At 41.2% G+C, this 15,783-nt stretch overlaps 1 protein-coding gene across 1 annotated transcript; it reads left to right on the forward strand.

The window, feature by feature from the left end:
* The first annotated feature begins 13,262 nt into the window (after window positions 1-13,262).
* LOC128588718 (plasminogen activator inhibitor 1 RNA-binding protein-like) lies at window positions 13,263-15,142 on the forward strand. The gene is made up of 2 exons (XM_053595561.1): window positions 13,263-13,532; window positions 13,587-15,142. Exons 1-2 carry the CDS (start codon window positions 13,263-13,265, stop codon window positions 14,496-14,498), a joined length of 1,182 nt encoding a protein of 393 aa, XP_053451536.1. The 3' UTR covers window positions 14,499-15,142.
* Window positions 15,143-15,783: the final 641 nt, after the last annotated feature.

Here is a 15,783-nt window from a genome sequence, read left to right on the forward strand (position 1 = left end):
TATGATCAAAGGATTTCTTTCCTTCTGGGTAGATGCCCAGTAATGGGATTGCAGGATCAAATGGGAGGTCTAGCTTGAGTGCTTTGAGGTTTCTCTATACTTCCTTCCAGAAAGGTTGTACTAGTTTGCAGTCCCATCAGCAGTGTAAAAGTGTTCCCTTCTCTCCACATCCACGCCAGCATCTGCAGTTTTGAGATTTTGTGATGGGGGCCATTCTCACTGGGCTTAGATGATATCTCAGGGTTGTTTTGATTTGCATTTCTCTAATATATAGAGATGATGAACATTTTTTCATGTGTTTGTTAGCCATTCGTCTATCGTCTTTAGAGAAAGTTCTATTCATGTCTCTTGCCCATTGATATAAGGGATTGTTGGCTTTTTTCATGTGGATTAACTTGAGTTCTCTATAGATCCTAGTTATCAAGCTTTTGTCTGATTGAAAATATGCAAATATCCTTTCCCATCTTGTAGGTTGTCTCTTTGCTTTGGTTGTCTCCTTGGCTGTACAGAAGCTTTTCAGTTAAATGAAGTCCCATTTGTTTATTTTTGTTGTTGTTGCAATTGCCATGGCAGTCTTCTTCATGAAGTCTTTCCCCAGGCCAATATCTTCCAGTGTTTTTCCTATGCTTTCTTGGAGGATTTTTATTGTTTCATGCCTTAAATTTAAGTCCTTTATTCATCTTGAATCAATTTTTGTGAGTGGGGAAAGGTGTGGGTCCAGTTTCAGTCTTTCACATGTGGATATCCAGTTCTCCCAACACCATTTATTGAATAGGGAGTCTTTTTCCCAAGGTATGTTCTTGCTTGGTTTATCAAAGATTAGGTGGTTGTAAGATGTTAGTTTCATTTCTTGGTTTTCTATTCGATTGCAAGTGTCTATGTCTCTATTTTTGTGCCAGTACCATGCTGTCTTGACCACTATGGCTTTGTAGTACAGACTAAAATCTGGTATGCTGATGCTCCCAGCTTTATTTTTATTACTAAGAACTGCCTTAGCTGTACGGGTCTTTTTCTGGTTCCATACAAAACGCAGAATCATTTTTTTCCAAATCTTGAAAGTACGATGTTGGTATTTTGATGGGAATGGCATTGAATAGGTAGATTGCTTTGGGAAGTATAGACATTTCAACAATGTTGATTCTGCCCATCCATGAGCATGGTGTGTTCTTCCATTTGTTAAAATCCTCTGCTATTTCCTTTCTGAGGATTTCACAATTTTCTTCATAGAGGTCCTTCACCTCCTTCGTTAGGTATATTCCTAGGTATTTCATTTTCTTTGAAACTATGGTGAAGGGAGTTGTGTCCTTAATTAGCTTTTCATCTTGACTGTTACTGGTGTATACAAAGGTGACTGACTTGTAGACATTGATTTTATATCCTGAAACATTACCGTATTTTTTGATGACTTTAGGAGTCTTGTGGTTGAGTCTTTGGGATTCTCTAAGTATAAGATCATGTCATCAGCAAAGAGGGAGAGTTTGACCTCCTCTGCTCCCATTTGGATTCCCTTTATTTCCTTGTCTTGCCTAATTGTATTGGCTAGAACTTCCAGCACTATGTTGAAAAGTAAAGGTGACGGAGGACAACCTTGTCTGGTTCCAGTTCTAAGAGGAAAAGCTTTCAGTTTTACTCAGTAAAATATTAGCTGTGGGTTTGTCATAGATAGCTTCAATCAGTTTTAGAAATGTGCCACCTATGCCTATACTCTTCAGTGTTCTAATTAGAAAAGGATGCTGGATTTTATCAAATGCTTTTTCTGCATCTATTGAGAGGATCATATGATCTTTATTTTTGCCTCTGTTAATATGGTGGATAACATTTATGGACTTGTGTATGTTAAATCAGCCGTGCATCCCTGGGATGAAAATTACTTGATCATGATGAATGACTTTTTTGATGATAAGCTGTAATCTATTGGCTAGGATTTTGTTGAGAATTTTTGCATCTATATTCATGAGTGAGATTGGTCTGAAATTCTCCTTTTTGTTTGGGTCTTTTCCTGGTTTTGGTATCAGGGTGATGTTTGCTTCCTAGAATGTGTTGGGGAAGATTCCTTCTTCCTCGATTTTTTGGAATAATTTCTGCAGTACAGGAATAAGCTCTTCCTTGAAGGTTTGATAGAATTCTGGTGTGAAGCCATCTGGACCAGGGCATTTTTTGTTGGAAGGTTTTTTATTGTTTCTTTGACCTCAGTGCTTGAAATTGGTCTGTTCAGGAGCTCTATTTCTTCCTGGCTGAGTCTAGGGAGAGGGTGTGATTCCAAATATTGATCCATTTCCTTCACATTGTCAAATTTCTGGGCATAGAGTTTCTGGTAGTATTCAGAGATGATCTCTTGTATCTCTGTGGGATCAGTTGTTATTTCCCCTTTATCATTTCTGATTGAGGTTGCTAGAGATTTTACTGTTCTATTTCTTGTTAGTCTGGCCAATGGTTTATCCATTTTATTAATTTTTTCAAAAAACCAACTCCTTGTTTCATTAATTTTCTGAATGATTCTTTTGTTTGCAATTTCATTGATCTCTGATTTGATTTTGGAGATTTCTTTTCTTCTACTGACATTGGGCTTAGATTGTTCTTCTGTTTCCAACTCCATAAGATGGCTTGTGAGTTTGTTGATGTGTTCTCTTTCTGTTTTTCGAATGTAGGCATCTAATGCGATAAATTTTCCTCTCAAAACTGCTTTTGCAGTATCCCACAGGTTGTTATGCTCAAGAAAGTTAATGATTTCCTGTTTTATTTCTTCCTGCACCCATCTGTTATTCAACAGAAGATTGTTTAATTTCCATGTCTTTGTGTGGGGTTGAATGTTTTTGTTACAGTTGAGTTCCACCCTTAGTGCCTTATGGTCTGAGAAGATGCAAGGTAAAATTTCAATTCTTTTGATTCTGTTGATATTTGTTTTGTGTCCTAGGATATGATCAATTTTGGAGAATGTTCCATGGGGTGATGAGAGGAATGTGTATTCTTTATCTTTGGGATGGAGTGTTCTATATGCATCTATCAAGCACAGTTGTTCTAGGGTCTCATTTAAATCTCTTATATCTTTGTTCAATTTCTGTTTAGAGGATCTGTCCAGCTCTGTAAGAGGAGTGTTAAAGTCCCCTGTTATGATGGTATTATCGGATATCATATTGCTCAGACTGAGTAAGGTCTGTTTCAAGAATCTGGGAGCACTTAAATTGGGTGCATAAGTATTTAGAATTGAAACGTCTTCTTGTTGTATTTTTCCCTTGACCAATATAAAGTGACCATCTTTGTCTTTTTTGACTTTAGTTGCTTTAAATCCACATGTATCTGAAAATAAGATTGCAACTCCTCTTTTCTTCTGAATTCCATTTGCCTGAAAAATTGTCTTTCAACCCTTGACTCGGAGTTTTAATTTGTCTTTTGAAGCCAGGTGTGTTTCTTGCAGACAGCAAATGGATGGCTTGTGTTTTTTAATCCAGTCAGCCAATCTATGTCTCTTCAGTGGGGAATTCAAGCCATTAACATTTATGCAGATAATTGATAAGTGTGGTAGTGTTCTATTCGTCTTATTTTGTGAGAGTCCATTGCTTAGTTTTATCTTTTGCATCAGTGTGGAGGTTAGATTCTGTCCTTTAATTTCTGAGTTCACACTTTGCTGCTGATCCATTGTGATGGTCAGTGTGTAGAACAGGTTGAAATATTTCCTGTAGAGCTGGTCTTGTTGTGGCGAATTTCCTCAGTGTTTGTATATCCATAAATGATTTGATTTCTCCATCAATTTAAAGCTTAGCTTAGCAGGGTACAAAATTGTGGGGTGGAAATTGTTCTGTTTAAGTAGATTAAAGATAGATGACCATTGTCTTCTTGCTTGGAAAGTTTCATTAGAGAGGTCTGCAGTCACTCTGATGGATTTGCCCCTGTAGGTCAACTGGCACTTACTTCTGGCGCTTGCAGAATCTTTTCTTTTGTTTTGACCTTGGACACATTCATCACAATGCGTCTTGGAGAAGCTCGGTTAGAGTTGAGGTGACCTGGGGTCTGTTATCCCTCTGAAAGCAGTGTGTCAGAATCTTTGGTGATATTTGGGAAATTTTCTTTTATAATATTCTCTAGTATGGCTTCCATTCCTCTGGGGCATTCTTCTTCCCCTTCTGGGATTCCTATAACTCGTATGTTGGAACGCTTTATAAGGTGCCATAATTCTGACAGTGAACGTTCTGTTTTCTTTCTCTTCTTTTCTGCCTCTTTTACTATCTGAGTTATCTCAAGAACTTTGTCTTCTACCTCTGAAATTCTTTCTTCTGCATGGTCTAACCTGTTGCTGATACTTTCCATTGCATCTTTAAGTTCCCTGATTGACTGCTTCAGTTCCTTCAGCTCTGCTATATCCTTTATATATTCTTCATATGGTTCATGTCTTATTTGATTCTGTTTTTGGATTTCCTTTTGGTTATTTTCCACTTTGTTTTTTTTTTTTTTTGTAGAGACAGAGTCTCACTTTATGGCCCTCTGTAGAGTGCCGTGGCCTCACACAGCTCACAGCAACCTCCAACTCCTGGGCTTAAGCGATTCTCCTGCCTCAGCCTCCCGAGCAGCTGGGACTACAGGCGCCCGCCACAATGCCCGGCTATTTTTTGGTTGCAGTTTGGCCGGGGCTGGGTTTGAACCTGCCACCCTCGGTATATGGGGCCGGCGCCTTACTGACTGAGCCACAGGCGCCGCCCAAGGTTATTTTCCACTTTAATAGCAGTTTCCTTCATTGTTTCCATCATTTTCTTCATTGTTTTCATCATGTGTATTCTAAATTCCCTTTCTGTCATTCCTAACATTTCTTTATAGGTGGAATCCTCTGCAGTAGCTACCTCATGGTCCCTTGGCGGGGTTGTTCTGGACTGGTTCTTCATGTTGCCTGGAGTTTTCTGCTGATTCTTCCTCATGAGTGATTTCTTTTATCTGTTTCCTTGCCCTCATTTTCCTTTCACTTCCTCTTGCTCTTTAAGTTCCTGTGCCTGTGGACTAAGCTTTCAATTATTCCTTTTGGTATAGGACCAGAAGGATGAGAAGGTTGAAAAGCAAGATAGGATGAAAGAAAGAAGAAAAGAATGAAAAGAAAATAGAGAAAGGAGAGGGGGTGGGTAAAAGGAATATTGACAAAAAGAAGAGAGGCACAGAGAGAGGGAGACAGAGCAATATAGGTGTACAGTAGGGTACTTTGACACAACCTTAAAAAACCCCAACCTCTGGGGGTGCCCAATTGGGTGGTTCCCTTGAGGTCAGCAATTCTTTGCTAACCTGATCAGACACAGTACCCCACCTCCACCAAGTAGAGAGGAAAGACAAAAATGCTATAAATCAAACCAAAACAAGCAAACAGAAAACTTTACGGGATAAAATTGGGTGAAAAACTAAATAATAGGGGTAGAAACACTAGCAAAAATGAAGTTCCAGTTATTGAAAAAGGCAGCAATGGGATATTGTATTTATACTAGAAAACTGGAGAAAGAAAAGAAAAAATCTGTATGGAAAAGGTTGAAATTAAAAAACAAAACAACAACAACAACATCAAAATAACAAACAAACAAACAACAACAAAAAACAACCAAAAACAAAGCAGTATATGTATCTTGCTGCATATTGTCTGGGGAACAGGTGGTCTTCTGGGGTATGAGATGTTAATTACAATGCTGATATGACTGGAGGCCTCTGCTGACTTCTCAAACCCCACAGGGTAGACACCCTAAGTCTCTCTTCAGCCCTCTTAAAAGGCACTTTAAGCTTCTAAACTTGCTAAGCAGAAGCTTTCCCAGGAAAGTGCTTGTCGCTGGAATCACTGGTGAAGTGGCTATCCACTTACCCAGTGTGCCAAAACTGGTCTCACTCTGCCCCTGAGGGTTAGGGCTGTAAGGTGGCTCAGACCCCGCCTTTAGCCTGCTCAGTCACTAGGTTACTAGGTCCTGCCCGATCCTTGCTCTGCAACCCCTAGGGTGGACCTTGATGGGGCAGTTCTCTCACAATGGCTCCCTGTGGCCCACAGCCAAATACTATTAGCTCCGTCCGTCCGGCTCAGCAGCTCAGTCTGGGGTCCCAGACAACACCCAAAGTTCTCCGCACTCCTGCCCAAACTCTCCCCAAGGCAGTTCAACTGAGTGCCAAGTGCAAAAACACCAAAACAGTTCACAGGTAAGGCCTTTCCGGTCTGCAGTCTCACTGCTACTGCACTTACAGCGTCAGCGGGATTAAACCGATCGAACATAGGTGATTACTTGCCAGTTTTCCACTGTTTTTGTCCTCCTCTTGGGGTCCAGAAGTCTCTCGCTGACTCCGTGTATCCTTAAAGGGATGATTATAGGCTGATCCCACCAGCCAGAGATGCCTGGAGTCTTATCTCCCCAGACTCACGGTGCCCAGATGCAAGGAAGCTGCTACTCAGCCGCCATCTTGCTCTCCACCCTCAGTGGTATTTTTTTCTTTCACTGTTCATTGGCTGATTGAGCCTTACTGAATCTATCTGGGCCATCTGGTGTAGACTGTATCTACACCAGAATCTAGAGGGAATTGGAACAGAGTGGACAGAAATGTGAAGGTTGGTCCTCCAAAGGAAGCAGAAAGCAAATTAAAATCAACGGATGAACCCAGATGCAACTACAAAAAGTGGAATATTTTATATTTGACTGCACATTGGTCTTAAAAATTGTGAGGTTCAGGTCATATCCCACACCAGGATAATCAGAATCTCTGGGTGTGGGGGTCCAGGCATCAAAATTAGAAAATATTTTTCAGGTGAGGAAGAGCTGCAAGATGGCTGAGTATAGGCACTGGACACCTGTCTTCTCCACAAGGAAGATCAGAAATAGGAAGCAGATGACCACACTTTAAACTTTAAAGAGAACATCTAAGAGAAAATGCTGGAATTCAGCAGAGAAGTGACAGGGAACACTTGAACCACTGAGGGAGGTGAGCTAGAAGGCTTGGCCAAAATCAGCCAAGAGTCAGGAGAGTCACCCCAGTATGAGGAAAGGGTAAGTGAGACATCCCCAGGGGTATACATTTTTAGGGCAGACACTTGTAATTTTAGCTATGGAAGACTCCCTCAACCTCCTTGTGTCCTAAGACTGGTATAGGGAGCTCCCTGGAGTCAGAGCAACAGCACTGCTGCAGAGAGGGTGCTTACACTGAGTACACCATACCACCTCCTCCCACCCCAAACCCCCACCCCCACCCCCACCGCCACGCTATGTCCTAGGACCCAGGCAGCTATAGGATGGTGCCACTTTGAGAACCCAGCCCCCAACAGACTGCATCCTGCCCCAGACCTGACAGCTTCTGCATCTCCACATCCCTGCAGCCCTACTGACATCCCCTCAGAGGGCTGCAGCTGCAAGATATAGGCTGGACCCATGGAGCAAGCAGGGTCCCAAGTAGTCTAGCACGTACAGCGTCCTGCACACTGGGGAAAAGGCAGTGATGTGCACCACAGAGATTGCCCCTAGGACAAAGGAAGCCCAAGTGTGTGCTTCTCAGATCCTGAAACCTAACTGCCTGGGGCTGCTGTCACTGACAGCAACTCCACCCTTATAGCAGCATGTCACTTTGCACTTGCATACACCCTGAGGAAAGGCTTCACGTGCCCCCTGTTGCCCTGCCACTGCCACTTCTACTGCCACCTAAGCACACTATCCAGGGCCTAGGGATCATCTGGTTCTTCTCCCCACAGCCTGTGCCAATGGCATCATGGTGGGGTACCTTAGGATCTGCCCACTATCCTTGGCACTGTCTCACTAGTAGCCTAGCATACTACCTGGGGGCCTGAGGATTTCCCTGCCCCATTGGTCACTCCAGACACAGATACACATCACCAGAGAGCCTAATAGGTATCCCAGAATGGCTACAGCTGTCAGTCCCCTAATATGCTATTCAGAGGCCTGGGACTTGCCCTGTCCTGCCCACCATACCCTATAACTATGTGTACCATAGGGGAAATCTGAGAACAGGCTCTCCTTGCTTGGCACTTCCCCCCACTGCTCAAACATGACACCTAGGGACCTGGGAACCTCCCCACCTTGTCTACCTCCTCTGGCACCTGAGTATTCTTCATAGGGTCTGATGATGGGCCCACCCGTTCAGCTGCCACCACTATTGCCAGCACCTACCTGTACAAGCCACCAGGGGGCCTGGAGACTGGATTGCTCAGTCCATCACAGCCACCACTCCCACCAGTTAGTGCCAACTGGGAGCTGAATAGTTGTCCTGCCACTACCACTACCATTGCCAATACCATGTGTGCTGCTCAGGGTCCCAAGGATTCACCCACCTGCCTGGCTCACCACTGCTACTTCTGGCACCTGAGCAGCTGCCTGGAGGCCCAAGAACTGGCCCACCTTGACCTGCTAACACCAGTGCCCACAATATGGTCAGCCATAGCTACCAACACTGGGTCCCAAGGACTGGCCCAATTGCCATCCCACTCCCCAGTAAAACCTCACCATGGCCTCTTCTAACAACCATAGTCTAAACCACGGAGGAAATCACAGATACCACTGATGGTGTTTATTGCTGAAGAAATCATACAGAGACTACACTACTGTACATACCTGGAGTCAAAGCCTAAGTACCCTACCCAACCAACACCATAGATACTTCTACATTAAAATATCTTCCTTTATGGAAGTCAATCCAAAAAATTGGAAAAGGCAATTATTACATCAGATATGCAGAGATCAATGAAAGGACATAGAGAAACGTGGAAAAGTAAGAAAATATGACAACTCCAAGAGACGTAATAGTTCTCCAACAACAGATCCCACAAAAAAGAAATATCTAGGGCAGTGCCTGTGGTGCAGTGGGTATGGCGCTGGCCCCATATACTGAGGGTGGCAGGTTCAAACCCAGCCCTGGCCAAACTGCAAACCAAAAAATAGCCGGGGGTTGTGGCAGGCGCCTGTAGCCCCAGCTGCTCGGGAGGCTGAGGCAAGAGAATCATGTAAGCCCAAGAGCTGGAGGTTGCTGTGAGTCCTGTGACGTCATGACACCCTAATCGAGGATGGTAAAGTGAGACTCTGTCTTTACAAAAAAAAAAAAGAAATATCTAATTCCTGAAAAATAATTCAAAGTAGAGATATTAAAGGAACTCAGTAAAATATGAGAACTCAGATAAACCATACAAAGAAATCAGAGAAACAATTCCAAATATGAGTAAGAAATTCACCAGAGAGATAGGTATCATAATAAAGAACCAAAAAAGAAATCCTAGAACTAAAGAATTCAATGAATGAAATAAAAATATAATGAAAGCTTCAGCAATACACTAGATCAAGCAGAAGAAAGAATATCAACTTGAAAACATGTCCCTTGAAATAATTCAGTCAGAAACAAAAAAGAAAAAGGTACAAAAAGAAAACCTATGTGATATATGAGACACCATAAAATGACCAAATATTTGGATTTTGGGTGTTCCAGAAGATGAAGAGAAGTTCAATGCTATAGAAACCTTATTTAACAAAATAATAGTGGAAGACTTTCCAAATTTAGCAAGAGATTTAGGCATCCAGATACAAGAAACTGAGATTCCCAGTAGATACATTCCAACAAGTTCTTTTCCCTGGCACATTACAGTTAAACTGTCAAAAGTTAGAGAACACCAAGAGAAAATCATCTAGTCACTTATAAGTGAAGAGACTATCAGACTAGCAATAGATTTCTCAGCAGAATCCTACAGGCTAGGAGAGAATGGGATGATATATTTAAAGTGGTAGTAGAAAAGAAAATGTCATACAAGGAAACTATACCCAGCAAAGTTATCCATCATAAATGTAGGAGAAATTAAGACTTTCCCGGACAAGCAAAAACCAAGATAATTCATCACCACTAGACTGGCCCTACAAGAAATGCTTAAGAAAATCCTACACCTGGAAGTGAAGCAACAATATCTACCATCATTAAAAGACACAGAAGTATAAAACTTACAGGTAGAGTAGACATGCAAATGAGGAAAAGAAAAAATTTGAATGTTATCACTACAGAAAATCACCAAACCACAATGATAAACAATTAGAAAGAAAAGAACAAAGGTTATATAACACAACCTGAAAAACAATTAACAAAATGATAGGAGTAAGTCTTCACATATCGACAATAACCTTGAATGTTAACCAGATTAAAATTTTCACATAAAACATAGGCACTGGCTCAATGGCTTTTTTTTTTTTTTAATGACCTGCTTTTGTAGGTAGGCTGGCTACAAGAAACTTGCTTTACTTGTAAAGACACATACAGACTGAAAGTAAATGTATGAATAAAAATATCCCATGCAAGCAGGAACCAAAAGAGAGCAAGAATAGCTGCACTTATATCAGAGAAAACAGACTTTGGGTCAAAAACAATAAAAAGAGACAAAGAAGATCATTACATAATGATAACGGGATCACTTCTGAAAGAGGATATAACAATTCTAAATATATGTACACCCAACATCCAAGTACCCAGATGCATAAAGTAAATACTATATTTATAGGAGAAATAGACTCCAATAATATTGGGGACTTCAATACTCCATTCTTAGCATTAGATATATGTAGACAGAAAATCAACAAAGAAACATTGAATTTACATTGCACTTTGGATCAAATGGAACTAACAGACATTTACAGAATATTTCATCCAACATTCAGAGTACACATTCTTATCATTATTATGTGGAACATTCTCCAGAATAGACTATATGTTAAGAAATAAAATAAGTCTCAACAAATTTCTAAAAGCTGAAATCATAGCAAGTATCTGCTCAGACTACTATGAAATTATTAAAAAGAAACCAATAATAAAAGGAACTTTGGAAACTGTACAAGTACATCAAAATTAAAAAGCATGCTCCTGATTGACCACTGGGTCAATGAAGAAATTGGGAATGAATCAAAAAATTTTCTTGAAACAAATGAAAATAGAAAAACAGCATGCTAAAACCTATGGGGTACAGAAAAAAGCAGTGCTACTAGAGTGAACAAAACAAAAAGTTTTTTAAGATAAGCAACAATTTATTAACTTCTAGCTAGATTAAATAAGAGAAAAGAGGAAGACCCAAATAAAATCATACATGAAAAAGATATTATAATTGATAGCAAAGAAATATAAAAGATCAGGGTGGTGCCTGTGGCTCAGTAAGTAGGGCACCTGCTGGCCCCATATACCAAGGGTGGCGGGTTCAAACCTGGCCCTGGCCAAACTGCAACAAAAGAAAAAGAAAGAAAGAAGGAAATATAAAAGATCAGAGACTACTATGTATAACTATATGCTAATAAACTGGAAAATCTAGAGAGAATGGATAAATTCCTGGGCACATACAACCTATGAAGATTGAATCAGAAAGAAATAGAAAATCTGAACAGACCAATAACGAGTAATGAGTTCAAAGCCATAATAAAAAGTCTTGCAACAAAGAAAATCCCAGGACTTAATGGGATTCATTGCCATTAATTAATGAAGCCTTAATTTGGCTTCATTGCCAAATTCTATCAAACTTGTAAGAAAGAGTTAAAACCAATGCTCCACAAACCATTCCAAGAAATAGAAGAGGAGAAATGCTTTCTAAGTCATTTTATGAGGACAGCATTACCCCAACACAAAAACCATACAAAGACATACACGAAAAGAAAACCACAGGCCTATAACCTCTGATGAATATAGACACAAAAATTCTCAACAAAATACTAGCAAACTAAGCCCAACAGCACCTCAAAAAGATAATCTACTATGATTGAGTGGCATACATCTCAGGGATGCAAGGATGGCCCAGCACACACTAATCTGTAAACACATCACATCATCACTCCTATTCAGCGTAGTACTGGAAGTCCTAGTCAGAGCAATCAGGCAAGAGAAAGACATAAAAGGCATCCAAATTTGAAAACAGAAAATCAAATTTTCCCTTTTTGCAAATGACACAATTTATATTTAGAGAAACCTAAAGACTCCATCCAAAAAACTCTTAGATCTACTAAACAAGTTGTTAAAGTTGCAGGATGGAAAATTAATATACAAAAATCAGTAATGTTCCTATGTACTAATAGTGAAAAAGAAAGAAATCAAGAAGGCAATCCTGGGGCGGTGCCTGTGGCTCAAAGGAGTAGGGTGCTGGCCCCATACGCCAGAGGTGGCAGGTTCAAACCCAGCCCCTGCCAAAACTGCAAAAAAAAAAAAAAAAAAAAAAAAAGGCAATCCCATTTACAATAGCTACAAAAAAGATACCTAGGGGTGGCACCTGTGGCTCAGTGAGCAGGGTGCCGGCCCCATATACTGAGGGTGGCAGGTTCAAACCCAGCCCCGGCCAAACTGCAACAACAACAACAACAAAATAGCTGGGTGTTGTGGCGGGCGCCTGTAGTCCCAGCTACTTGGGAGGCTGAGGCAGGAGAATCGCCTAAGCCCAGGAGTTGGAGGTTGCTGTGAGCTGTGTGATGCCACGGCACTCTACTGAGGGCAATAAAGTGAAACTCTGTCTCTACAAAAAAAAAAAAAAAAGATACCTAGGAATAAATTTAACAAAAGAGGTGAAAGATCTCTAGCAAGAAAAACTACAAAAGACTGATGAAAGAAATTGAAGAAGACAAAGCCAAATGGATGAGTATTTCATTCTTGTGGATTAAAAGAATGAATATTGTTAAGATACTCATATATAGTGCTACCTGACGCAATCTACAGATTCAATGTGATCCCTATCACAATATCAATTACATTTTCCCCCCAAACAGAAAGAAATCCTAAAATTTCTATGCAACCAAAAAAGACCCTAAATAGCCAAAAGAATCCTGAGTAAAAAGAACAAAGCATCACACTACCTGACTTCAAAATATATTACAAGGCTATGGTAACATAAAAACAGACACACAGACCAATGAACAGAAGAGAAAGCTTAGCAATAAACCCAGGCTTTTTTTAATTATTAAATCACAGCTGTGTACATTAATGCAATCATGGGGCACCATACACGGGTCTTATAGACCATGTGACATATTTTCATCACGCTGGTTAACGTAGCCTTCCTGGCATTTTCTTAGTTATTGCATTAAGACATTTACAGTCTACATTTACTAAGTTTCACATGTACCCTTGTAAGATGCACCGCAGGTGTAATCCCACCACTCACCCTCCCTCTGCCCATCTTCCCCCCTCCCTTCCCCATATTCTTAGGTTATAACTGGGTTATAGCTTTCATGTGAAAGCCATAAATTAGTTTCATAGTAGGGCTGAGTAAATTGGATACTTTTATTCCATTCTTGAGATACTTTACTAAGAAGAATATGTTTTGCCGCGCCCTTCCCACCGCTCCTGGGCGGGCCGCGCACGGGCTGCTGTCGCCTGCTCCCAGCTCCGTCCTGCCATCTTGTCCCAGCACCGCGTCGCGGAGCGCGGAGTCGGGGGAGCTGCACGTGCTCCGGCGCCCTCTCCGCCCTTCACCTGTGCGGGGCGGCTGCCGGGCCTCGTGGGCGGGGTGCGCGCCCGGTTGTCACGTCGGTCCCCGAAGCGCCTGCAGCGCCTGCAGCTTGTTCCCCACGTGTGCGGGAAGCGCGGTCAGGCTTTCCCTGGCGGTTAGAGCCGCCCCTGAGGCGCTGTGAATTTCACAGGATTGTCTGGAATTGTGCATCCTTACTGCTGGCTCGCGGTGGTCGAAAAAGAGCAAAAGAGTTGGAATAAGTCGTGTTGGAAGAAGACCTGATCAACAACTTCAGGGTGAAGGAAAAATTGTTGATAGAAGACCAGAAAGGCGACCACCTCGTGAACGAAGAGTTGAAAAGCCACTTGAAGAAAAGGGTGAAGGAGGCGAATTTTCAGTTGGTAGACCGATTATTGACCGACCTATTCGGGGTGGTGGTGGTCTTGGGAGAGGTCGAGGAGGCCGTGGACGAGGAATGGGCCAGGGAGATGGATTTGATTCTTGTGGCAAACGTGAATTTGACAGGCACAGTGGAAGTGATAGATCTGGCCTGAAGCATGAGGACAAGCGTGGAGGTAGCGGATCTCACAACTGGGGAACTGTCAGAGATGCATTAACTGACTTGGATCAATCAAATGTGACTGAGAAGACACCTGAAGGTGAAGAGCACCCAGTGGCAGACACTGAGAATAAGGAGAACGAAGTTGAAGAGGTAAAGGAAGAGGGTCCAAAAGAGATGACTTTGGATAAATGGAAGGCTATTCAAAATAAGGACCGGGCAAAAGTAGAATTTAATATCCAAAAACCGAACGAAGGTGCTGATGGACAGTGGAAGAAGGGATTTGTACTTCATAAATCAAAGAGTGAAGAGGCTTATGCTGAAGATTCCCTTATGGACCATCATTTCCAGAAGCCAGCGAATGACATAACATCCCAGCCAGAAATCGATTTTGGAGATCTTGGCGGCCCAGGACGTGGTGGCAGGGGAGGACGAGGTGGGCGTGGGCATGGTGGACGTCCCAACCGTGGCAGCAGGACTGACAAGTCGAGGGCATCTGCTCCTGCCGTGGATGACCTGGAGGCATTCCCAGCTCTGGCATAACTGGATGCCATGAAACAGCCCTGGTTCCTTGGTGGACCCTTCTGTTCAAAGCTTTTTTGCATGCTTACAGATTCCAAACAACTTAGGAAATTAAAAAAAAAAAAAGACTGTCATTCATACCATTCACACCTAAAGACTGAATTTTATCTGTTTTGAAAATGAACTTCTCTCACTACACAGAAGTAACAAATATGATAGTCAGTTTTGTATTTAGAAATGTATTGGTAGCAGGGATGTTTTCATAATTTTCAGAGATAATGCATTCTTCATGAATACTTTTGTATTGCTGCTTGCAAATATGCATTTCCAAACTTGAAATATAGGTGTGAACAGTGTTTACCAGTTTAAAGCTTTCACTTCATTTGTGTTTTTTAATTAAGGATTCAGATGTTCACTCAATTATAAACTGGTTTTAAATGTTGGTCATATTGGTTTTAATACCTGCTTTGCATTTTCACGCATGGTCAACTGGGACATTAAACTTTGATTTGTCGAATTTTATGCTGTGTGGAATACTAACTACTTTATGTATTTTAACTTAGTTTTAATATTTCCATTTTGGGGGAAAACTTTTTTCACTTCTCATGATAGCTGTTATATATATGCTAAATCTTTATATACAGAAATATCAGTACTTGAACAAATTAAAAAAAAAGAAGAATATGTTTCAGATCCATCCATGTAAACATGAAAGAGGTAAAGTCTCCATCTTTCTTTAAGGCTGCATAATATTCCATGGTGTACATATGCCACAATTTATTAATCCCTTTGTGGATAGATGGGCACTTGGGCTTTTTCCATGACTTAGCAATTATGAATTGGGCTGCAATAAACATTCTGGTACAGATATCTTTGTTATAATGTGATTTTGGTCTTCTGGGTATATACCTAGTAGAGGAATTATAGGATTGAATGGCAGGTCTATTTTTAGATCTCTAAGTGTTCTCCAAACATCTTTCCAAAAGGAACATATTAGTTTCCATTCCCACCAGCAGTGTAGAAGTGTTCCCTTTTCTCCACATCCATGTCAACATCTCTGGTCTTGGGATTTTGTGATATGGGCTAATCTTACTGGAGTTAGATGATATCTCAAAGTAGTTTTGATTTGCATTTCTCTGATGATTAAGGATGATGAGCATTTTTTCATATGTCTGTAGGCCATGTGCCTGTCTTCTTCAGAGAAGTTTCTCTTCAAGTCCCTTGCCCAGCCTGTGATGGGATCACTTGTTCTTTTTTTGCTTATACGTTTGAGTTCTCTGTAGATTCTGGTTATTACACCTTTGTC

This window comes from Nycticebus coucang, chromosome 6, assembly GCF_027406575.1.
Source record: "Nycticebus coucang isolate mNycCou1 chromosome 6, mNycCou1.pri, whole genome shotgun sequence".
NCBI classification, from domain to species: domain Eukaryota; kingdom Metazoa; phylum Chordata; class Mammalia; order Primates; family Lorisidae; genus Nycticebus; species Nycticebus coucang.